At 42.7% G+C, this 20478-nt stretch overlaps 1 protein-coding gene across 1 annotated transcript; it reads left to right on the top strand.

Moving 5' to 3' along the window:
• The first annotated feature begins 575 nt into the window (after nucleotides 1–575).
• Nucleotides 576–19730, top strand: DCT (dopachrome tautomerase). The gene is made up of 8 exons (XM_005487483.4): nucleotides 576–1174; nucleotides 9083–9382; nucleotides 10800–10900; nucleotides 11957–12123; nucleotides 13768–13947; nucleotides 14053–14188; nucleotides 15644–15845; nucleotides 18486–19730. The coding sequence occupies exons 1-8, from the start codon at nucleotides 874–876 to the stop codon at nucleotides 18665–18667; spliced, it is 1569 nt and encodes a 522-aa protein (XP_005487540.4). The 5' UTR covers nucleotides 576–873; the 3' UTR covers nucleotides 18668–19730.
• Nucleotides 19731–20478: the final 748 nt, after the last annotated feature.

Genomic DNA, 20478 nt, shown 5'->3' with positions numbered 1-20478 from the left:
GTCTAACAGCCAGACCACCTCTACAACAACCTCTGGTTTAATGACGGGGAAAGGATTAGAGAGCAAATAAGGACCATTCACTCTTTAAAACAATTAAATAATTAATTTTGCATGCAAAAAGGCTATTAGGAAGCAAACCCTTCCCCACTTGCCACTCAGATGTTTTTAGTGCAAGCGCCGAAGTTCAGCAGTTGGCAGGTGGAATCTCCACCCCAAATTTACCACAAATTACCACATTTGTTAATTTTTGTTAGTGGTGCATCTCTAGCCTCTGTGCTTCCAGTTAGTTTTCCACTGCTAGTGCTTTAATAGAAAGTATCATCTTGCAATGAATGAACTAAAATAGAAGAGGTTTCCTCTTTTATTTATCATCTGTTTACGGGGTTTTGATTAAAAGAATAAATGTGTTTCCCCAGCCACCTCAGCTAAAACAAGACCATAAATTTCTCAAAGCTCATAAAAGACTTGGAGAAAAAAATCTGAGGCATTCACTCTCCTGACAAGCTGCCAGAACCTTGCTTTCACACTGGCATTTTTTCTGCCCTTGATGTCATGTGCAAAACACGAGGATTTGTGCCGTGCTAATCCCTCTAATGAGGGCTTCTCCCAACCTCTATATAAACCCTGCTCAAAGCTGTGGCTGCTGGGCAGGCACCACAGAGTCAAAGCACCCGTTTTTGAGCTGCATTTGAGGCAATTAGAGGCTGGGATTAAACAAACACCCAGCACCAGCATCCTCAGCATCAAGGGTTATTATCCTGGTTGGCTGGGGCATGGAGCTGTGGTGAGGCCAGGTTGTCCCACAGTTGTCCCACATCTCCCTGCTCTTTGCAGTCAGGTCCAGCAGGGAGGCACAGCCTGCAGGCAGCAGTAATGGGAGCCCTGAGGTGGCTTTTCTGGGCTGGGCTGGGCTACCTGAGCTGCTGCTGTCCCCCACAGGCACAGGCACAGTTTCCCCGTGCCTGCATGACGGTGGAAGCCCTTCGCCTGAAACGCTGCTGCCCGCCCTTGGGGACAGAGCCAGGCAATATCTGTGGGTCCCTGCAGGGCAGGGGACAGTGTGAGGGGGTGCAGGCAGACACTCAGCCCTGGAGTGGCCCCTACACTCTCCAAAATGTGGATGACCGTGAACGGTGGCCCCTCAAGTTCTTCAACCACAGCTGTCACTGCACAGGTGAGATGGGTGCTGGGGGGAGGGGATGGGGATGGAGGGGTCTGCTAACCTTACTCCAAAGGCCAGAGACATTCCTGGTGGTATAAGGCTTCAAATATCGCTATTATCCAAAAAGTTCTTCCATATTCGTGATACTGTTAGTACTTCTTCAGAGCATCAGGGTCAAAGAAATGTTTTCTCTTGTGCGAACTTTTGTGTTTTCCTCTTTGCCCATGGAGCTGTCCCTGTAGCCTGCAATCCCCTTTCTCCACGGGGTTTTGGACCCTTCAGTGCTGCTTTCAAACCTCTATCACTGCTGCTCACAGTGCACTGAACCTGGATCACCGTGCATTGTGTGAAGCTTTATTCCTCATGGACAAGTACTTTGCAGCATGACATAGCCTTGTGCTCTAAAAGTCTCCCCATGTCAGGCTAGGGTGTTTCCAGATTTGTTAACTAAATTTATGTCTTACACTGATCCAAAATGTGTCTGTACAACCACCAAAGAGGCCATACCATACTTTTCCTCCTCATCTCCAGCTGCTACTTCTCACTGAATGCTTGAGGTGAAATGGCTCTGGGAGGAGATGTGCTTGAAGGCCACCCTGGCCAAAGGGATAAGGTTCTAATGAAACCACTTCCCTAATGCTGGCAGGAGGCAGTGAGCAGGAAGGCAAGCTCAGGGCTCAATAAGGTAACAGGACCCTTTCTCAGCAACAGCCCTGGCTGGAGGGGGGTTAAAATGAGCAGGAACTGCAGGCTCAGCCCAGACTTCTGTGCAGAGCTGGCAGGAGATTGCACCACTAGTAGGACAAAAGGCACATCCCAGGCACTTTCTAGGCACATTTCAAATGAAACCTGGGATTTCTTGTTGAAAACATCAAGTTGTTTGAATTTTCTAACATGAGAAGAATAAACTGCTTTGCATCAGCCTGATTCTTAGTCCGAGCTGAACTGTTTTATCTGAAATGTATAGCTCAGCTCACACTACCAAGAAAGCCCAGATCAATCTGAGAAGGCAGCACTGCAGAGAATTTCATCTGAAGAGGTTACATTTTCCAGTGCAGTTATCAACTGGAAACTGAGAGGTAGCGGCAGATGACTTAAATGGATACACGGTGTTACCAAAACTCCTCAAAATAACAACAATAGACTAAATAGTATACATCAATTTTTATCTCTTTCTTTGACTGGATTTCAAATGCTTGTGCGAAAGGACTTTTCAAGATGGTTTGCAAAAAAAGTAAATTGGATGCGCATTTTTTTTAAAGGTTCTTATATACCTCCAAAACTTAAGTCAAGTGTCACATACAGACACAGATCCTGGGTCACAAGAACACTGGAGCACACTGGCATACATCAATATTTACTCAGTTAAATTCATTAGAGCATCAAAATCTGGGTGTAAATTGAAGAGCAGTGGAGACAGACATGCTCTGCACAGGCAGACATTAATTTGCTTGTCCAGGTAGAGATAAGCACTAGTATTTGATATTTGCAGGACTGGATTCCAAGTTATGTGAGCAGAATGTTGTGTCCTTTCCTTCAGCTTTGCTTCTTCTGAGCTGGCTGCTCCCCTTGGCTCCTTAAATCCCTTGGATTCCTCTTTCTTCTTGCAGTTTTTTTTAAAAAATCTAAATATACCAGTGATAAAACAGCAAGTGAAATGTATCCTTAATCATGATTTTCAGAAAGTTTTCCTGGGCTGTACTCTGCTTGATGCTGTACACAAAATATTTCTGGGGAAATGCTAAGAAGTTCACAGCTGTGTGGGATTTGAATTAGGTGTGATGCTTTTACAATGCTGGTGATCATGTGTCCTTGTCTATTAGGGGGTTTTTGTGTTTTTTTTCCACTTAGTTTAATAAACTGGTTGGTTGTCTGCACACCAGCTTTAAGTGGCATGATGTGGTATTTATTAGGCATCCAGAGCTATGCTGTCTGTGTAACATAATGCTGGGTAACATGGGGTAACAGAAATTAAATATGCCCATTCAAAGGGACATGGAACAGCACACATCTCTGCTATCACAGTGTCTTATTTTCCAAGCTGCAAACTGCCTGCCTGGAATAGTTCCTGGATGTGCAAACTCCAACCCCACCAAGGCTCTTTCTAGCACTTTAACAAATTAAACTGCTGTGTTCCATCTATATAGTTTAGAATGATCAGCTATGGGAAATCCTACAACCATGTAGCTGATTATTTTGTTAGACTGACAGTGCCAACTGACAGTGCCAACTGAATGTGTCACATAGCTGATGGCTATATGGTAAGGAAACTGGAGGAATGGTGAGGAACAGGGGCTGAGATTTTCCAATGGTGGGATTCTGGAGTTTTCACAATAAATTTTGCTTTTTGCTAAAATCCTAGTATCTAAGGAGAAAAGAAACAGAAAATGTTTCCATTTGTTGAAGCTGTTCACTGAGGAAAAATACCTTAACATGAAATTTATCCAGGTCTGGGTACTGAATATTTATGGACCCCCTTCCTCCCAAACAGCTTAACAAACCAAAAAGAAAAACAAAAACCCCAAACACAAATGTGGATGAATGGCTATAATGGGATCAGATTTTTTTCCCCCATTTTTAAGCTTCAGCGGATAATATGCATGAGTTTTTCTTTAACTGAGGACAAATAGAACAGGATTAGAACCAAAGAAAGCTCCGGCTTTGCTTCCCACTTTTTGTGCCGTGGGCCATGGTCAACAAGCAATTGCAGGTTTGTCGTTAGGATGCTGCATGTTCCCTTCAATGTGTTGTTTGCAGCAAAAATATAATCTCTGTAAAAAAATATGGGGTTATGGCATGAATGTAGTTGGGAGGTAGCAAAGAATTTTTAGTTCTTGACTAATTTCAGTCTTGAATACATTGAATGTGTTCTACAATTGGTTTGGGTGTCCCTCATATTATTCAATTTATATAAATTCTTAGACTGAAACTACCTGACAGATCCTGACAGTGTGCAGTACGTGTGAAGGGGAATGTGCTCATTTGTTTTCAAGAAGGCGTACGTGTTCAATTAGACCAAGGGATGGATACGTGAGTCCAACCTTGAATATTGGGACTTGTAGGTGTTTACACAACAAAGCAGTGTTTCAGTGAGATAGTTAAATTTAGTTTAGAAGAAAACTATTTAGAAGACTTGTGAATTAAATGCTATTTTGAGTTCTAAACGATAACATTGTAAAGCTGGAATAGCAGTAGATAGATATACAGATCTGGTATAGCATTTTAAAAACTCAGTACAGAAGACTATTGTGAAAAACCACTGCAGTCAGTCATGTGGTGGCTAGTACAGATTGTGACCATGATTAAACAATGACGTAGTTTGAGTTCACTGAGGAATTAAACATAATTATAATTCTTTTTTTCTGCTTCCACTTTCTAAGGTTTACATATGGGCATGTGCTGAACATTATTCTATTTTTAATTGAAATTTTTTGAGAAAAAAAAATCCTTTTGAATTCCTGTGCAATATATTCAAGATGGGAACAGATAATTTACATCTATTCTTTAGCTGTAATCAAATTATCAGTTAAGCTGTGTAGCTGATATAATGGCTAACCCATGAGGTAAAAATTGGGCTTTTGAAGCAGTTATAAAATACATTTAATTTATTTGTTGTAGGGTAATGTGCCTGTGGGATAGTACTAAATTATAGCCATGTCTTGATGGCCCTAATAAATCCAGTGTAGGTACAGATCTTCCGCATCATACAGCCTGTGAGAGTGCCCAAATGAAGAGCTAGAAAGGAGAGAAGAGCTGACCATTTGTCCCACATGGTAGCAATCCTGATCCTAGCCTTGAGAAATTGCAGTATGCAGGTGTTTCAAATCTAATGTTACTCCTGTTTCAGTGCAATAGCTAAAGAAGTCTGAAAGGGAGTCCTTTCTCCCTATCTCATAAATGATGGGCATTAAAACTGGTCTCTATAGAAGGAAGAGGCATGGCAGCTGCCTGGGTGTCATCTTGGTGCACTAAAACAAGGCAGAAAATGATAAGTGTTGAGTGGGTGCATTTTTACTGAAAAAAATTACACTAAATTGATGGAGTTATTAATTTGTGTTATGTTTGGTGACTGAAGGCCACCCACATGTTGTGACCACTAAGAGGCAGAAAATCCACGAGCTCAGGCAACACCCAGGCTTGAGATGCAGCAACAGTGGTGTGTCATGACTGGTGTTAGCATACAACAGTGATGTGTGAGAGCACATAGCGAGTGTCAGATCATAAGAAGTGTATTTTTGTCAGTGCCATGCCCATGGATTGACCCACTGGGAGAAATAGCATGGCCATAGTGCCTACAGAACCAGTCTTGACTGAGAAAGAGCACTTTAAGTGTTGCTGAGATTGGGTACAGAAGAAGGCAGCTCCCTAGGCATGTGATCCCATCTCCAGACATAAGGGTTAATGGAGAATACACAGATGATATTTTGACAGTGGACATTCCTGGAAACCGTGGAACAAGCTGGGAGCATCCAACAGTGATAAGATCTCCTTCCTGTGTACCAGAATGACCTCCCAGACTATATTCTCTGGAAACCACAAGAGATGATAATAATCTCTGTTGTCCCTGGCAGAGCCTCAGGAGGGTTGTGCACTGAGTTCCTATGTGTTAATCACTGAAGGTGAAAAGATGCTAAGGCATGAATCCTTGCATGTTCCTAGAGTTCCTGTGTGCAAAAGGATCTTGAAAATGTCTCACTGCCTTACTGAAAATATCTAATGGCACTATATCCTGCTATCAGGAGGCTAGTTTTCCTGCTCTTGTAGACCTGTACCATTGGAGTCCACCATCACTAGCATAGCAGACAGGGAAGTTAAATTGTAAGAGACCAGCATTTCACAATGCTGTCATGTGGGAAGTGCACATGGCAGTAAATGAACTTTCTGGAAACAGTAATGCATAATTTCCAGTTCAGTGGCCTGGGAGAGCTTTAGAAATAAATGTTGAAAAAATGGTTTGGGTGGGTCATAAAAAAGCTGGGTCTGATTACTGCAGTAATTTCTCTTTGAATTATGGGAAATCCCACCGACCTCCATAATTTTCTTGCCATTTCAGCTGCTGCATAGCGGCAGTCCTGTGATGCATGGAGCATGTTGAAAGAAAATGACAAGAAGCAAGTTTTGATATAATGAAGTTTTGTGGTTTTGTGTGTTTCTGACAATGGAACATTGCCAAATAGACCTGAGGATGTGACAAAAATGTTCAACACAATTGGCAGAAATATTGCAGTGTGAAATACCACTTTGCCTGGACATTGTCTCCTGTTTGCAAGTCTCCACTGCAGTCCTCCTCACTCAGTAAAAACTCATGTCCCATTGAAAAGTGACTGAGGAAGTGATGGAAAGAATGGAGCCCTTGGATTCCTTCAGAGATTAGATGGTATAAGGGAGAAAATCCTGCAGAGCATCAATTGGATATAATTAGCACCTGCCCAAGGGAAACAGGTGACAAGTCATTGGTCCACCTGGCTCCAGATAGAGTTGGACAAAAGCTTTCTTCCCATGAAGGTAACTCATGATTTCAGGCCTTTGCAAATTTCTTGTCAGAGCCTGAGGAGGTGCATAGAGTATACCTAAAATATAGGTTTTGTCTAATAAAATTATTTCAGGCATCAAGACCTGCAGATTCAAAGGGCCCTTCCTGAGAGAGGAATAGGCACCGTCAGAGCCTCAACAAGTGACTGAGAGTTCCTTGTTCTGGTACCAACCCACACAGCACAAACCTAGTCCTGCACAGCCTCTGGTAGTGCTGTATTTCTCTGTTAGTGATGTATTTCAATGTGATGCTTATCCAGCATTGTGAGTAGGGAGGTCCCTTAAATGACTGGAGGAATAACTGCAAGTCTCAAAAGAAGTTGTTGGCAGATCTTTTCATGGTTAATTCCTGCTTTTTCCTCCTTTTAAGGATTGAATTGTACCTGAGTGTGAGGGGCCAACAGGTGCTTTCCAGAAGTTCGTGGTCCATGACTGAAACTTGAGCAGTATACATGGCCTAATTAGGCAATGTTGCAAGATAGTCTTGATATTTGTCATCTGGTCAGTTCAGGCTGGAGTATATGATGGGGCTAGCTATGTAACAGTTAGGCTGAATCATGAAGAATGAACAAGGCACAGATAGTGGAGTACACTGAGTTGATAGCAGTAATTGTGCTGTTCTGATGGGACCCTGAGGATACTGTGATCAGATAAATCTTCCATGTTGCTCACCCCCCCATATCCATACAATCCACAAAATCTGCTTTATTTCATTTAACTATAACCTACTTGCTTTTTCTGGTGTACATCTTCATTCCCTTTAGCCAGTGCAGACCCCTGGCTTTGGGTGGTGTCCCTCATGGTTGGAATATGGCAGCTGAACCCAGCTGCTTCTGCTTGCTTCATGAGAAAATGTAAGGCATATATCTGGAAACTGCCCTCATGGGATGCCATTGGGATGTGCATGATCCAAAACCTCATTGAATCTTTCATTCTTGTGGTCCTTAAAAGGTGCACTGGTCCTCAGCTTCATGACAACATGTAAACTTAGAGACCTCAGGGGCTCTGAAGCAACCATAACCAACCTACATGTGGTCCAAACTCTGCAGTAAGAGTTCCCACATATTCTTGGCAGGTCTCACAGGAGTCTGCCACAGATGTTTACATTTCAGCAGCTCTTAGCCTAAAAATTAGACATAAGATTCAGAGCCATGTTGGTAACAGCCCTTGTAACCTTGAATTTAATAATAAGCCCTGTAGCCCCCAACAATCTGAAATCTTGCTTTAATGTTAATTGTTGTTCTGGTCATAGGCTCAAGTTTACAGCCTGGGGACATCTGCCCATCTGGGAACATTTCATAAGTCACTTCTTCATCCCACTTTAGTCCAGCACCAGTATATGTGATGAGCAGTGAGACTCTGTGGCATTTTGGAAAACAGTTGTCATGGTTGTTGTGGAATGAGTGTGTGGGGAGTTGGAGGGGAGGCTGAGAACAGGCTGAGGAGTCAGATAGCAGTGTGGAGATCCCTGTTGCCCTCTGCTCCCCCCTGCCCCTGGCAGCACTGTCCCGTGTCCCACACTGCTGCAGCCTGCCAGCGCACGGGTAGGGGGCAGGTGTGTGCTGCAGGAATGGCTGGTTGTTCCCTGCTCCCCCAGAAACAGGGGAGCAAGATGCAGGGCCTTCCTGCTGCTGCCAGCTGTCTGCCACTGCATGCAAGAGGCCACACTTAAAGCAAGCTCTGCTTTCCTGGGCTCTCCCATGTCATCAGAGAGTCTGAGCTAATATCCTAGAGCAGGCCTGATTGCTTGCCTTAGGAGTGATGCCAGCAGGGAATGATAGTACTGCAGTTCTTCACAGGCTGTTATTGCAGCACTATTTAATAATGCTTAAAGCGTGACCAGCAGCAACCCTGGTGCTTTTTTTGGTTCATGCTGGGCCCCAGATACACTGTTAAGAGGCACTAGTTTCGCATAAGTTTTGTTCTTAAGAGAACTGTTTTGTTTAGGGATTTTTTTCTGTGCTTAAGGATCCATGTGAACTGACCCTGTTTTGGGTTTGATCCTGGAAGCAGAGGAGTGCTTGAGAGCCAGTCGAGCAAAGCACTTCATCACCGGCTTAACCTCAATTGCTCAGCTCTCTGTTCAGCCAGAGTCCTCACGTGCCTGAGGGCTTTGCAGAGCTGTGAGCGCCTCAGGGCGTCAAGCCCATTACCCAGCACTTCCCCAACTGGCTGACTGTGATTTTTGGCCCTGCTGTGGCTCTGGGAATCGAGCCAGTCATCATTCTGGTTAGTCAATTGGCAATGCTGCAAGTCTGCTCAGCTGCTGTCCTTTCCAGGAGCTGGAATCTCTGGGGAAGAAAAGCACTAATTCATCATTCTTCTACATTGCACTGCTAGTTTTCCCTGATTCATAATGTCATGACTGATTGTTCCCTCTCCATCCAGGAAACTTTGGTGGGTATAACTGTGGTGAATGCAAGTTTGGCTGGACCGGCCCCGAATGCAACAGGAGGAAGCCAGCAGTTGTCAGGAAGGACATCCACTCCCTGACAGCAGAGGAGAGAGAGCAGTTCTTTGATGCTTTAGACCGTGCCAAGACAACCATTCACCCAGACTATGTCATTGCAACGCAGCACTGGAGAAGTCTGCTTGGTCCAAGTGGAGATGAACCACAGATTGCCAACTGCAGTATCTATAACTACTTTGTTTGGCTTCATTACTACTCAGTCAGAGACACGCTCTTGGGTGAGTGCTTTTCTTTTCCAATGGGCTCTGCAGGTAAAGAAAAGGGTGAAAATGCCACTGCTGAACAGGGGTTCCAGGCACAGAGCTGTGGAGTGAAATTTGGTGGTGAGAAGCTGGTGGCCATCAGTACTCAAGGGAAGAGTCCTTTGGACCTGCCATGGTCTGCTCCCCACACCCCTGGCAGCTGGAGCACACCAGTTGCACTCCTGGTGCATCTTCAGTCTGACAGAGGGCAATGCAGAGTCTTCACTTGAGTGAATTGAAGTGTGGTCAGGCAGTGACTGACTTCAAAAAGATGTTCCCAGTCCATAGGACAAGGTAGTAAAGAGGGTCTGCAGTGGTGAAGGCACACCCCATGCAGAGATATTTGGGACCAGAGTGCTACTGTTTTCTGTGGCTTTCAGCAAGTCACCAAGTCCACACCAATGGTGGGATTTGCCTGACTAACCACAGTAACCTTTCAAAACCTAGCCTAGAGGTTTGGGTATCTAACCCCATGCTTGCTCCCAAATTCAGATTCCTTGGCCTCATTGCTTTTCTAGACAGAAGTACCTATACCAGCCCCATTTCACAAAGCCTACTTGTAGGAGGTGCACCAACCAGTATGGCTTTTCTACCTGGCAGTCCCATGTGCAAGCTGAGCAGCACATATCTATCTCCTTGCTGGAGGGTGACTGCTGCTCTGCAGTGGATATCATCCAGTTTGCCCCTCTGACACAGCTCCCTTTTGCAGGGCTGAAGGAAGAAGCCTTCCTTCAGCCCTGCAAAAGTGAGAGCAAAGGCTCTTCAGGGGACAGGGCAGTCATGTGGAAAGGGAAAGGGGAAATTTCTAGTGCTGCTGCAATGGTGCATATAAATGCATATATGGGTTGAAGGTTTCTACAGTGATAAACAAATCCATATGTGGTTTGAAGCCTCTCACCTCTCACCCAGCAAAAGCACTATGCAAGAAATAACAAGCAGAATTTGAAGAAATTTGGCAAAGGATTCTGGATTACTGTTGGTGTGGAAAATACTGAGGTTCTCTTGATAGATACATGGTGTAAGTCTTACATGGTGCAAGTCTTGCAGCCGAGCAAGAGAATGAGGTAATGCACATATTAGCAAGGAGACAGGGTTTTAGAAAGTAAAATGCTTTTTAAAATCAAAATCCACCAAAGTGAGAAGAAATCTCAACAATATCCAGCTTTTTAGAGAATGTGAAGTTTTAATAAGCATTGAAGCAAATATCCACAGAGGAGTTTGTTTCACTTGTCCCAAGTAAGTGAAACGTGATGTAGCTTCTGATGTGTTCACTCTTTTTAAAGATGCAGAGCTGAAGGTTCTTGTTTAACTCCACTCCAAGCTAGAAGGAAGTGCTGTCTTTCTCTCCAGCCTTGTTTGATGCCTAAATGCTTGTTTTATCTTCCCTTTGTAGGTCCTGGCCGCCCCTTCAAAGGTATTGATTTCTCCCACCAAGGACCTGCCTTTGTTACTTGGCATAGGTACCACTTGCTGTGGCTGGAGAGGGAACTGCAGGTTAGTTGAACAGCCTTTCCTTTTCCTTGCACAGCTTCTCCCTTTTGCTCTGTCATTTTGTTGAGCCAGCCAAGGGTAAGCTACCTCCTAGGATAGTTTCTCACCCAAACTCCCAGGAGTATTTGCTCATTGATCATTTGTTTTGTTTTGTTTTATTTTGTTTTAAGTGAAATTAGTGCTTTCTGAGTGCTGAGGGCTGAATGGTTTCCCACCACGAACAGTGATGTGTTATATTGGAGATTTTTTTTCCCTTCATCTCCACAAGAGAGGATAGAAGATGTGAAGTAAAAGTATTTATTAATAAAATTGAAGAAACACCTTCATGTAAAACTTGGTAGCAAATATTGTTGATGTTGAAGATGCCATTTCTATGAAACCAGCTCTAAATATTACTCCCTTTAAATATGACATAACATACATTTAATACACATATATTTAGCAATATGCCTTTTAAACAAATATATATTAACGTGCCTGAGAGTCAGTTGCGGAAGCACGACTCATTTCCATTTGCATGACTTCTATGTTGGCAGTGTTGCTGTATTTCAGCCTTACAGATCTCTAATGAAAATGGTTGCTTATCAAAATAGCTGCAGGATCTTGCTTGTGTGAAATTATATCTGGCAAGCAAGCACAATCAAATGCACTGTACTCCCCTATTAACACGAGTTCAGATTCCTCCCCAGGGCCAGTTTTCTGGAACGAAAGCCAACCACATGCACAATTTTACCCATTACCCACATACATCACTCAAAGCCTCTTACTTGCTCAAGGCTCAATTCATTTCTGCTTGGTCTCTGAGTTGGCAGAAAGCCTAACATGGCCAAATGAAGTGCAGTCTCACAGTAGGGAGACCAGTGACAGTGTCTTTGCTTAGATTGATTTAATGCCACAATCCTTTGGAAGGAGTTGGAGCGGCACTGTGAAACGCAGGTAGTTGCAATGCAGAATGAAAAGCTGAATATTCAGTGAAATGTCCAAAGAACTTGAAGGAGTCCCTTCCTTTCTCTTCCCTTTGGAGCTGATTCCAACCTAATGCATTTCTGTCCATTGCAGCGCCTGATGGGCAACGAGTCCTTTGCGCTGCCCTACTGGAATTTTGCCACGGGCAGGAATGAGTGTGACATCTGCACGGACCAGCTCTTCGGGGCACCGCGGCCCGACGACCCGGGCCTGATCAACCTGAGCTCCAGGTTCTCACGGTGGCAAGTGGTTTGTAACAGGTAGGAGGGCACCCAGGGCAAGCTCACATGTGGACAAAACCTTGCTGTCATCCAGCATCGACAGCATGGGCTGCTCTCTCTCTGTTTGAGTGAGTGATGGGAAAGGAGCCAAGATCATCATCTTTAAAACTGGAAATTGCCCTCAGTTTATGTGTAGATAGTTCTGTGTAAACTTTCTCATATTGTGGAAGTGTATTTTTTAAAGATGACTCTTCTAGTACAGAATTTTAGTTGATTTAGCCAATTTATGGCTGCCAAAGTCTGAAGAGTTTCCCAATTGGCAAGGATCTTTCTAAAAAAGAAATGCCTGTGTGTAGTTCCTCTATAACGTACACCCAGCTGATCTCAGCAGCAGAAAAACAAAATTGTTTTGGCATACAGGAAGCTAGAGATAGCTGCAAAATCTGCTACCTTGTTTTGGATGAGGCTTTCACCCTGATATATTTAATGCAGTTTGGGGATTGACTTTGAAATATCTGAGATTTCACATGAAAAACAGCACAGAGCCAGCCAGGAGCTTGCTGCCAGCTCCCTGTGGGAATGTGCTGACTTGTGTGAGAGCAGGGCTTTGACAGGGGATTCAGATGCAGGATCAGGGTGCTGTGACATGAAATGCTGTTGGTTACAATACCCATACATCATTCTTCTCTCAGCTCAGGGGCAGGGTGCAGTTAGTCAGACAGAGGTACCGAAAGCTCAGGGTTTTTCATAATAGTCTCTTTTTCTGGATACCTAAAGAGATATTTGAAATTCCAGCTTTAGGCACCAGTTGGCTTTAAGTCTTTCCCCTACTTTTTCCTCAAAGATAAATAGGGCTTTGGATTTTTCCTTGAAAACTTGAAGTGACTAAACTTTTTCTCACCGAGGTTAAACTGAGAAGAGCTTTTGTTTACTTCAAAACTTTCTGAAAATGCTGTTTCATTTCACACTGAATAGACCTATTTTTTTGTTTCACCAGTGTTACACTGTTTTCCTTCTTCCCTCTTTCTGTCCCTGATATAAAGGGTTTACTCCCCATTAGTTACTGGATAACCTCTGCATCAGCAGGTTGTTCTTGAAGGCCCTGAAAAAAGAGGATGCAATGCATTGCTCTTGCTTTTCTTCTAAAGTGGATGAGGGATGGCAAGTGAAAAATCTGTTTTCTGTCATTTCTTGCATTTTCTGAGCTCATGTTTCCCTTCATTTTTTTCCTTTTTGTTAAGAGTTAAAAAAATAGTTTATAATCAGGAGTGAAAGTTTGTCAATTCAAAACTGAAAACTCTGTTTTACATTGCCTGACAAAAAATTCTTCCAAAGCCCTTGGTGGGGAACAAGGCACAACAGGAGTTGTGCTTGCTTTTTCTAAAGCTTTTCTAATACTTTTTCTAAAACATCCTCTGTGGACAATAAACTTGGTAAATCTTGGTCTAAATGACTGATGGTCCACAGAGGATGCAGGGCCACAGAAAGCCTGCAATGGTGACAGTCCTGCTATAAATTCATCTCCCAGGCTGTGGGAGGTGAACTGAGCTGCCCCAGGAGGTGTCCACCCCAAACCTCTGCTCCCTCATGTATAGCTGAGACCTCTTTGTACTGCATGAGAAAAAGCCAACAAACAGGTGCTCACCTTCTCCTGCCTTGTGCTTCTGCCTGTTCCACGCTCAGTTTGGATGACTACAACCGCCTGGTTACGCTGTGCAATGGCACTGACGAGGGGCCCCTGCGGCGGAGGCCGCCCCGCGGCTCCAGCGAGCAGCTGCCCACCGTGGAAGATGTCAGGAGGTGCCTTTCCCTGCAGGAGTTCGACAGACCCCCCTTTTTCCGCAATTCCAGTTTCAGTTTCAGGTTTGTCCTTTGGCTCCTCTAGAGCTGGTTGGGTCATTGGTGTTCTTTTATGAGCACATTTGTCAGCAAAACGTGGTTATTGTTGGTGCTTTTACCCATCCACAGGAATGCGCTGGAGGGCTTTGATAAACCAGATGGAGCCCTCGACTCGCCGATGCTGAGCCTTCATAACTTGGTTCACTCTTTCCTGAATGGGACCAGTGCTCTCCCTCACGCAGCCGCCAATGATCCCATCTTTGTGGTATGTCTCTTACTCCCAGTGTGATTGACAACGGCTGAGGCTCAAAGGCACCTCTCTCACCAGAGATTTGCAGAACGAAAAAAGTGAATTCCCTAAGAAATAGTTCTTTAAATAGAAAAGGAGGAATCCTTTATCTTTTATTGAACACTGCCACACCTGCATAAATGTTGAATTAAAAAGAAAAAAGATCTCAGGATAATTTGTAAAATATAAAATAATATTCTAGGAAGAAGAGCTGCTCTTCCAAGTCATGCTGCCTTGAATAATTTCATTAGGTAGTATCTAAATCTAATAGCTTATATCAGACAACAATAAAACCTTATTTTACAGCAACAAGGTAAGGTGAAAGTAGGGATAGTTTTTTTTAAAGCAGTAGATTGAGGGTATGTTTCTTTGTTTTAAAATTTACAAGCTAAAAGGAAGTCCATCTAATGTCAGGGTATCTTGGGAAATAGAATATTATTTCAGTGGTGCATTGAAATAGTGCTGCACTGCCATGAGCAGCATAAACACCATTGTGCAAAAGCCAGTAGTTAACTCTGTTTATACATCTTTCTCCCCTGGTAAATTCATGCATATTTATTCTCCTCTTTGTTAGATTAAACCACAGTGTTTACATTACATATATAAATTCTTTATATATTATATCTAAATATTATGTAGATACATTTCTTTCTTACCTTTAAGTTCTCAACTTTTTTTTTTGAGAAATTAGTCCACATACTTTTATAGTGGTCCTTCACTTTTGTGTTTCCTTAATAATTCTTTAATTCCTGCATTGGATTTTTTCTTACACAGCGAAATTCATTTCACTATGCTGTAATTTTGTACAAAAGATTATTTTCTATAGATTTTCTATAGGATATTTTCCAACTTCTTTCCAGGATTATAATTGAACCACATGAGTACATCAGAAATTAGATTCAGACATTTGTAATAGTTGTCTGAAACAACTTTCCTGTCTTAGTTAGTTTTAGATCTATAAACTCACCTGATCAAAGCCATGGGCCCCTGGAGATGTGAAGTTGGTGGCACATGCTCTAAATTGAGCATGATGGAGTCAAATTTCCTGCAGCTTTCCATACTTGTTCAGAGATGAGAAGGATTAAAATAATTTTGAAAGGCACATTTACCTGAATGAGCTCAGTGGCTCCTCACCTGTGATGATTAACCTGCCCATTTGATGTCAACTGGTGTTAAACTGTCTGGTGAAAGATCTTATTGTGAACAAGCAGCAAAAAGGGTGTATAAGGCAAAATGTCCCATGCAGAAGATCAGTTTAGTTTTCTCATGAGCTTTCCTGATTTCCCATTCTGTAAATCCCATCTAAACTAGATTACCCTCTTCTCTCTCTCTCAAAAGCTCCAGTCACGTCACGTGTTTGTTGCGTGTTTTAAAGGTGGTTGATTTCCAAAAGAGCTTAATAAATGTGTGTGCCCATGCCTGGATTTGCAGGTTCTCCACTCCTTTACTGATGCCATCTTTGATGAGTGGATGAAGCGTTTCAAGCCCCCTGACAACGCTTGGCCCGAGGAGCTGGCTCCCATCGGGCACAACCGGCTGTATAACATGGTCCCGTTTTTCCCTCCGGTGACCAACGACGAGCTCTTCCAAACTGCGGAGCAGCTCGGCTACACCTACGCCATCGACCTGCCAGGTATGTCCCAGGATGCTGCTCCTGACCAAGTGATGAGGCAGCTCACATTTGCCATGGCACAGGCATATCTAATATAAGGAACCTGTCCTAGTTTAGGGCAAATTTGGGAGAAAGCCTCCAAAGGGGGCCCCTCGACAAAGCAAACCTACATGGCTCCTCCCTGCAACCGGTTCGGTAAGGATTCCTAGGAGAGAAGTGGAAAGAACCTGTTTATTTAACAGGCACAGCACCCCCCAGCACACAAAATGAACAATACTGGATGGCACCACTCTTTCACCGCTCTGGAGGAGATGACAGATTCAGAAGGTCTCTCTTGGGGGTGGTCGCTCCGTTATCAATCCCTCCAGTCCTGGGGCAGCTGCTGCAGCCACAAGGTGCAAACTCTTGGTGTTTCCAGGTCCCAGTCCGGAGCAGGTTCGAGTAGTTCCAAAGAAGGGAAAGGAAAAAACAGTCCAGGGAAAAATTCAGACTGCTTTGCTAAACTAACTAATGACCAGATGCAAAGAGCAAGAGCAAAGCAGGAGCAAAGCAGAAGCAAGAACAAGAGCAAAGCGAAATGCCAAGAAAAGCAGCACTATGTACTGCCCCGTCTGTGTGTCCCACCAGCCGTGGGGGAGTGGCTGATAACAAAACCAAAACAGAACTCTTACTCTTTAGAGCCAGTCTTGAAGGCACAGAACATAATATCCAGCACAAACAGAACACATGAATGGGGATACAAGCATCATAACGTCACCCTAGGACAGAACCTTTCACAAAACACATAGGTCTGTTCACCTGCTCACTTCCCAGCATTAATATTTGGCTACCTATAGAGATGTACCTGGTGTTTTTTGGGTTTTTTTTGTAAACCTCCAATTTTAAAAATTTTCCATGTCCATAGCTGGGATCTTCCTCAGTATTTGTCTATTCATTTGTAATTACCCTTGACATAAATCAGCAGAGGCAGAGACAAAATAGCAAGAAAGCAAAGTATTTATGCAGAAAATCCAAATTTTGCAACAAGATATTAAAATATTTGTAAAAGGCAGAAGAGTACGATATGCATAAAAATCATGCTTCAGCTGCTTTTCCAAAGATTAAGTCAGAGTAATTTCTTTCTCCATTTCAGTATTACTTTGAGGGGCATAAGGTGCTTATCTAACCTGTGCGGGCAGGAATTTCTTCTAAATGCTTACCATACATCTCTGTTTATAATCTGTGGAGACTGTTTAAAGGTCTATAGACTGCAAAAGATTGAAACCCTTGCCCTCAGGCTGCATTCATGCAGGGGAGCCCTGATTTGTGGAGGCAAGCTACCTGCTTCTGCAGTGCTTTTCTCTGAGGCATCCCCAGAATTTTCCCTGAAAATTAAAACTTCCCTTCTTATGGAGTTAAAGTTTTCCTCCCTTTGTATTACTGTCCCCCTCTTCTGCTTTGCAAATGTGGATGCCCCTTTGGCATGAGGCACCCAGAGAGGAACATGGGTAGCTTGTGACTCTGTTGCTTCTGACTCACACCTAAATAAATTTTTAGCTCTTTGTGAAGGAGTGTATCTATCCCTGTCTGCATGACCTATGTTCCGACAATACAGCTTTTACACCCAAATCCTTCTCTTTCAGCTAAAAGAATGACTTGTTAATTGTACTTCAAGTAACCACATTGGAAATAAACACATATTTATACAGTGCTTGTTCTTATTTGAAAGGTGATAAAGCAGTAACCAATCCATTTTGGGACTTTACTAATTTTTGGAATGATTGCACTCAACTCTTTTGAAGACTGCAGATTGGGGCACAAGACTTTTAGTTTCTTTCATAGTCAGTGTGACATCTTCCTCAGCCATCTGTCTCCTCTAACCCATATATCTGGGTAACTTTTAAGCATGTGCAGTCCTCTTCAGAGTTTTTTTTGGGTTTTCTTTGCTTTTTTTTTTTTTTTTTTTTTTGTTTTTGTTTTTTTGTTTTTTGGTTTTTTTTGGTGATTGTTTCATCAAATGTGATTATTGCCATTTCAGTATATGTAGCATTCTTCAGAAAAGGAGGGCAGGCAATTTTTGCTTCTGAAAGCACAGATGAAAACACAAACATTTAATCAAGTGGAGCAATGTTATTATAGCAATAAGCAATATTATCTTTGAAGATAATGGTTCTTCAGAAGTGGTTCAAAATCAGCAGATGCAATCTGGAGCTGGTCAGCAGAAGCACACTAAGTAGTGGTTTCAGTTAAAAGTTTCACAGTAGGCTGCTTTGTGGTCTTCAGAAAAATTTGAGGGCTTTCTGTTGACCAAAATAGCTTGGAGCAGCTGTCTTGAAATGTCACAATAGAAAGAATTGCTTAGTTCATTCATAATTTTGGCCAAATTAGATGAAAGAACAGTCTTTTTGTCTTGTCAGTGTTAATCTTTTCCATTTCCAACAGTTAAATTTGTACAAATTGTTGAAGTTTAAATTCAGCTGTAGACTTCTCTGGCAGGAAGCATCTCCAGCTCTGGTATGTGTCTCAGTTATGTGGTGTGCTTTGAATTTTGCCTGTGTCCAGTAGGTCACTAAGCTGCACAAGTAATTGTAATTATCAGCATGTAGGAGTTATTATGTCTTCTGTGTAATTTGCAAAATTGAATTATGTGCGGTCCTCACTTCACTTGTTTCATATTTCCAGGTTCCCTTGACGAAACACAAGCATGGGCTGTCATGGTTGGATCCACAATTGGAGGAGCACTTGTAGCTCTGGCTGTGCTTGTTTTGCTGCTTGTGCTTTTCCAGCACCGAAGGCACAGAAGAGGTTTTGAACCCCTGATGAATGTGAGCTTCAGCCCCAAGAAGTACATGGGAGAGGCCTAGTGCCCTCACTTTCTGTGCTTGCTCTTGTAGGAAGCGACCTTGATTGCCTTACTGGTGTCTTAGCTGAGACTTTATCACACGCTCCTCTGGCAGCTGACTAAATTGTTCTCATTCAGGTTTTGCCCGTTATCTTCTGAATTGTAATGCATGAAGTCTCTGGGTACATATGAGAAAGGCCCAAGTCAGGCTGGATTTTTTCTCATTACTAAATGTTATCTGGAGTGTGTGACACTTGTAAATCATCCTCTAGATATTTAGATCAAGACAGCTGAGAATCCAAATAGGAGAAAACTGACTTGAATAACCAAGATATTTTTTCACCTCAATGTGTCCTTGATTTCATTTAGCAGCATTAGGATGTGCTGAAAGTTAATAATTCTACATTTATATTTGAATAATACATTATTTTACAGTTATCAATAAATATTCTGAATAACATAGTCTTGTTTTAAGGTTCAAAATGTTTCATTTGACAAAATACTATAGGAAGTCCCTGGTTACAGTTTATTTCAGAAACATAATAAATTCTGTATGTTATTTCCAATAAAGTTGATGACAGCGAAAGGTAAACCCCAAAACTCCAACTCCTAAAATTTAAGATCAGGAGTTCCCTGACACCTAGATACACACTTGTGTTTTACCTCTGTCTTAGGGACCTTAGACAGAAGTTGATAGTGGACTTAACTTTTTTGTCTCTGATGCACTGTTCTATGAATCTAGACATAAACTTCCAAATTTCCAAAGTCTAGGATGCAGGACTCAAGGTAACAAGACTAAGATAGCTTGCATTACTCGGGTGTGCAGATGGGGAATCAGGTTTGGATGTGGCAGTTGCTAGACCACATCCTAAACATTCCTTTATACATTCCCTATATACTTTTTTATTTAGACAGAGATTTGAAGCCCATTTTGTGTGGTTCTCCAGTGTTATCTTGGAACAGGTCTTTTTACATAGAAATGACATCTTGAACAGATCCTGTCAGCTTTGGTGCTTGATATATTCATTAATGGAGTACTCAGACTTCGTGTATTGTGGGGTCTTGAGTCTTATAAAACCTTTGCTTTTTTAGCCTTTAATAAAAAATCCAGTTAGTAACATTTCCTGGCATTTCTTTTAGGCCTGCTAAATACTACCTATGTGGACTAGAAAGAAGATGGTTTTCACATATACTTAGCTTTGAGTATGTGTAACTCACAAAACTTATCTCTAAAATGCAGACTTTTGGGTCAAACAAAGTTGTGATTTGCTGATCACAGGCTCAGATAGCCTTTACTCCATGAGATGGACAGCAGTCTGCTGCCATTTCTGCTGTTTTGTGGGGCCTTTGAGGTACCCCAATGCACTTGTTCCTTGATTATGTCCAAGATGTCACTTTTTGTACAGCAGCACAGCTCAGTACATCATTTCCCAACTCAGGCTGCCTTTTGGGGGTTTTATTATTTAGGGACTGGTGTTATCTGATGCTGAAGACAACAGATGAGGTCTCCAGAGATCTAGCTTACACACAAGTTGCATTAGTTGACCCTGATGTGTGTCAGAAGGTAGCTAGGTCTGAGCCTTTCTCAGGGAGCTGTCAGCTGTTTTCCAGCACTACAAGGGTGTTCATACAGAATCCCAGAACACTTTGGGTCCAGATCCTCTAGTCCAGCTCCTCTGCAGTGAGCAGGAACATCTTTAGTTTGCTCAGAGTCCTATTTAACCTGACCTTGAATGTTTGCAGGGATGGGGCATCCACCACCTCTCTGGGCAAACTGTGACAGTGTTTCACCATCCTCATTGTAATAAACTTATTCCTTGTGTCCAGTCCAAA

This window comes from Zonotrichia albicollis, chromosome 2, assembly GCF_047830755.1.
Source record: "Zonotrichia albicollis isolate bZonAlb1 chromosome 2, bZonAlb1.hap1, whole genome shotgun sequence".
Lineage (NCBI taxonomy): Eukaryota > Metazoa > Chordata > Aves > Passeriformes > Passerellidae > Zonotrichia > Zonotrichia albicollis.
Note: the sequence above shows the minus strand (reverse complement) of the source record. Positions and strands in the feature narration are given on the sequence as shown.

Bases quoted from the DNA above. Each gene is read 5' to 3' on its own strand.
- DCT (XM_005487483.4), top strand. From the start codon at position 874: ATGGGAGCCCTGAGGTGGCTTTTCTGGGCTGGGCTGGGCTACCTGAGC. The intron at 12,124-13,767 runs GTAGGAGGGCAC...TTCCACGCTCAG, and splicing joins TGGCAAGTGGTTTGTAACAG to TTTGGATGACTACAACCGCC. The intron at 14,189-15,643 runs GTATGTCTCTTA...CTGGATTTGCAG, and splicing joins CCAATGATCCCATCTTTGTG to GTTCTCCACTCCTTTACTGA.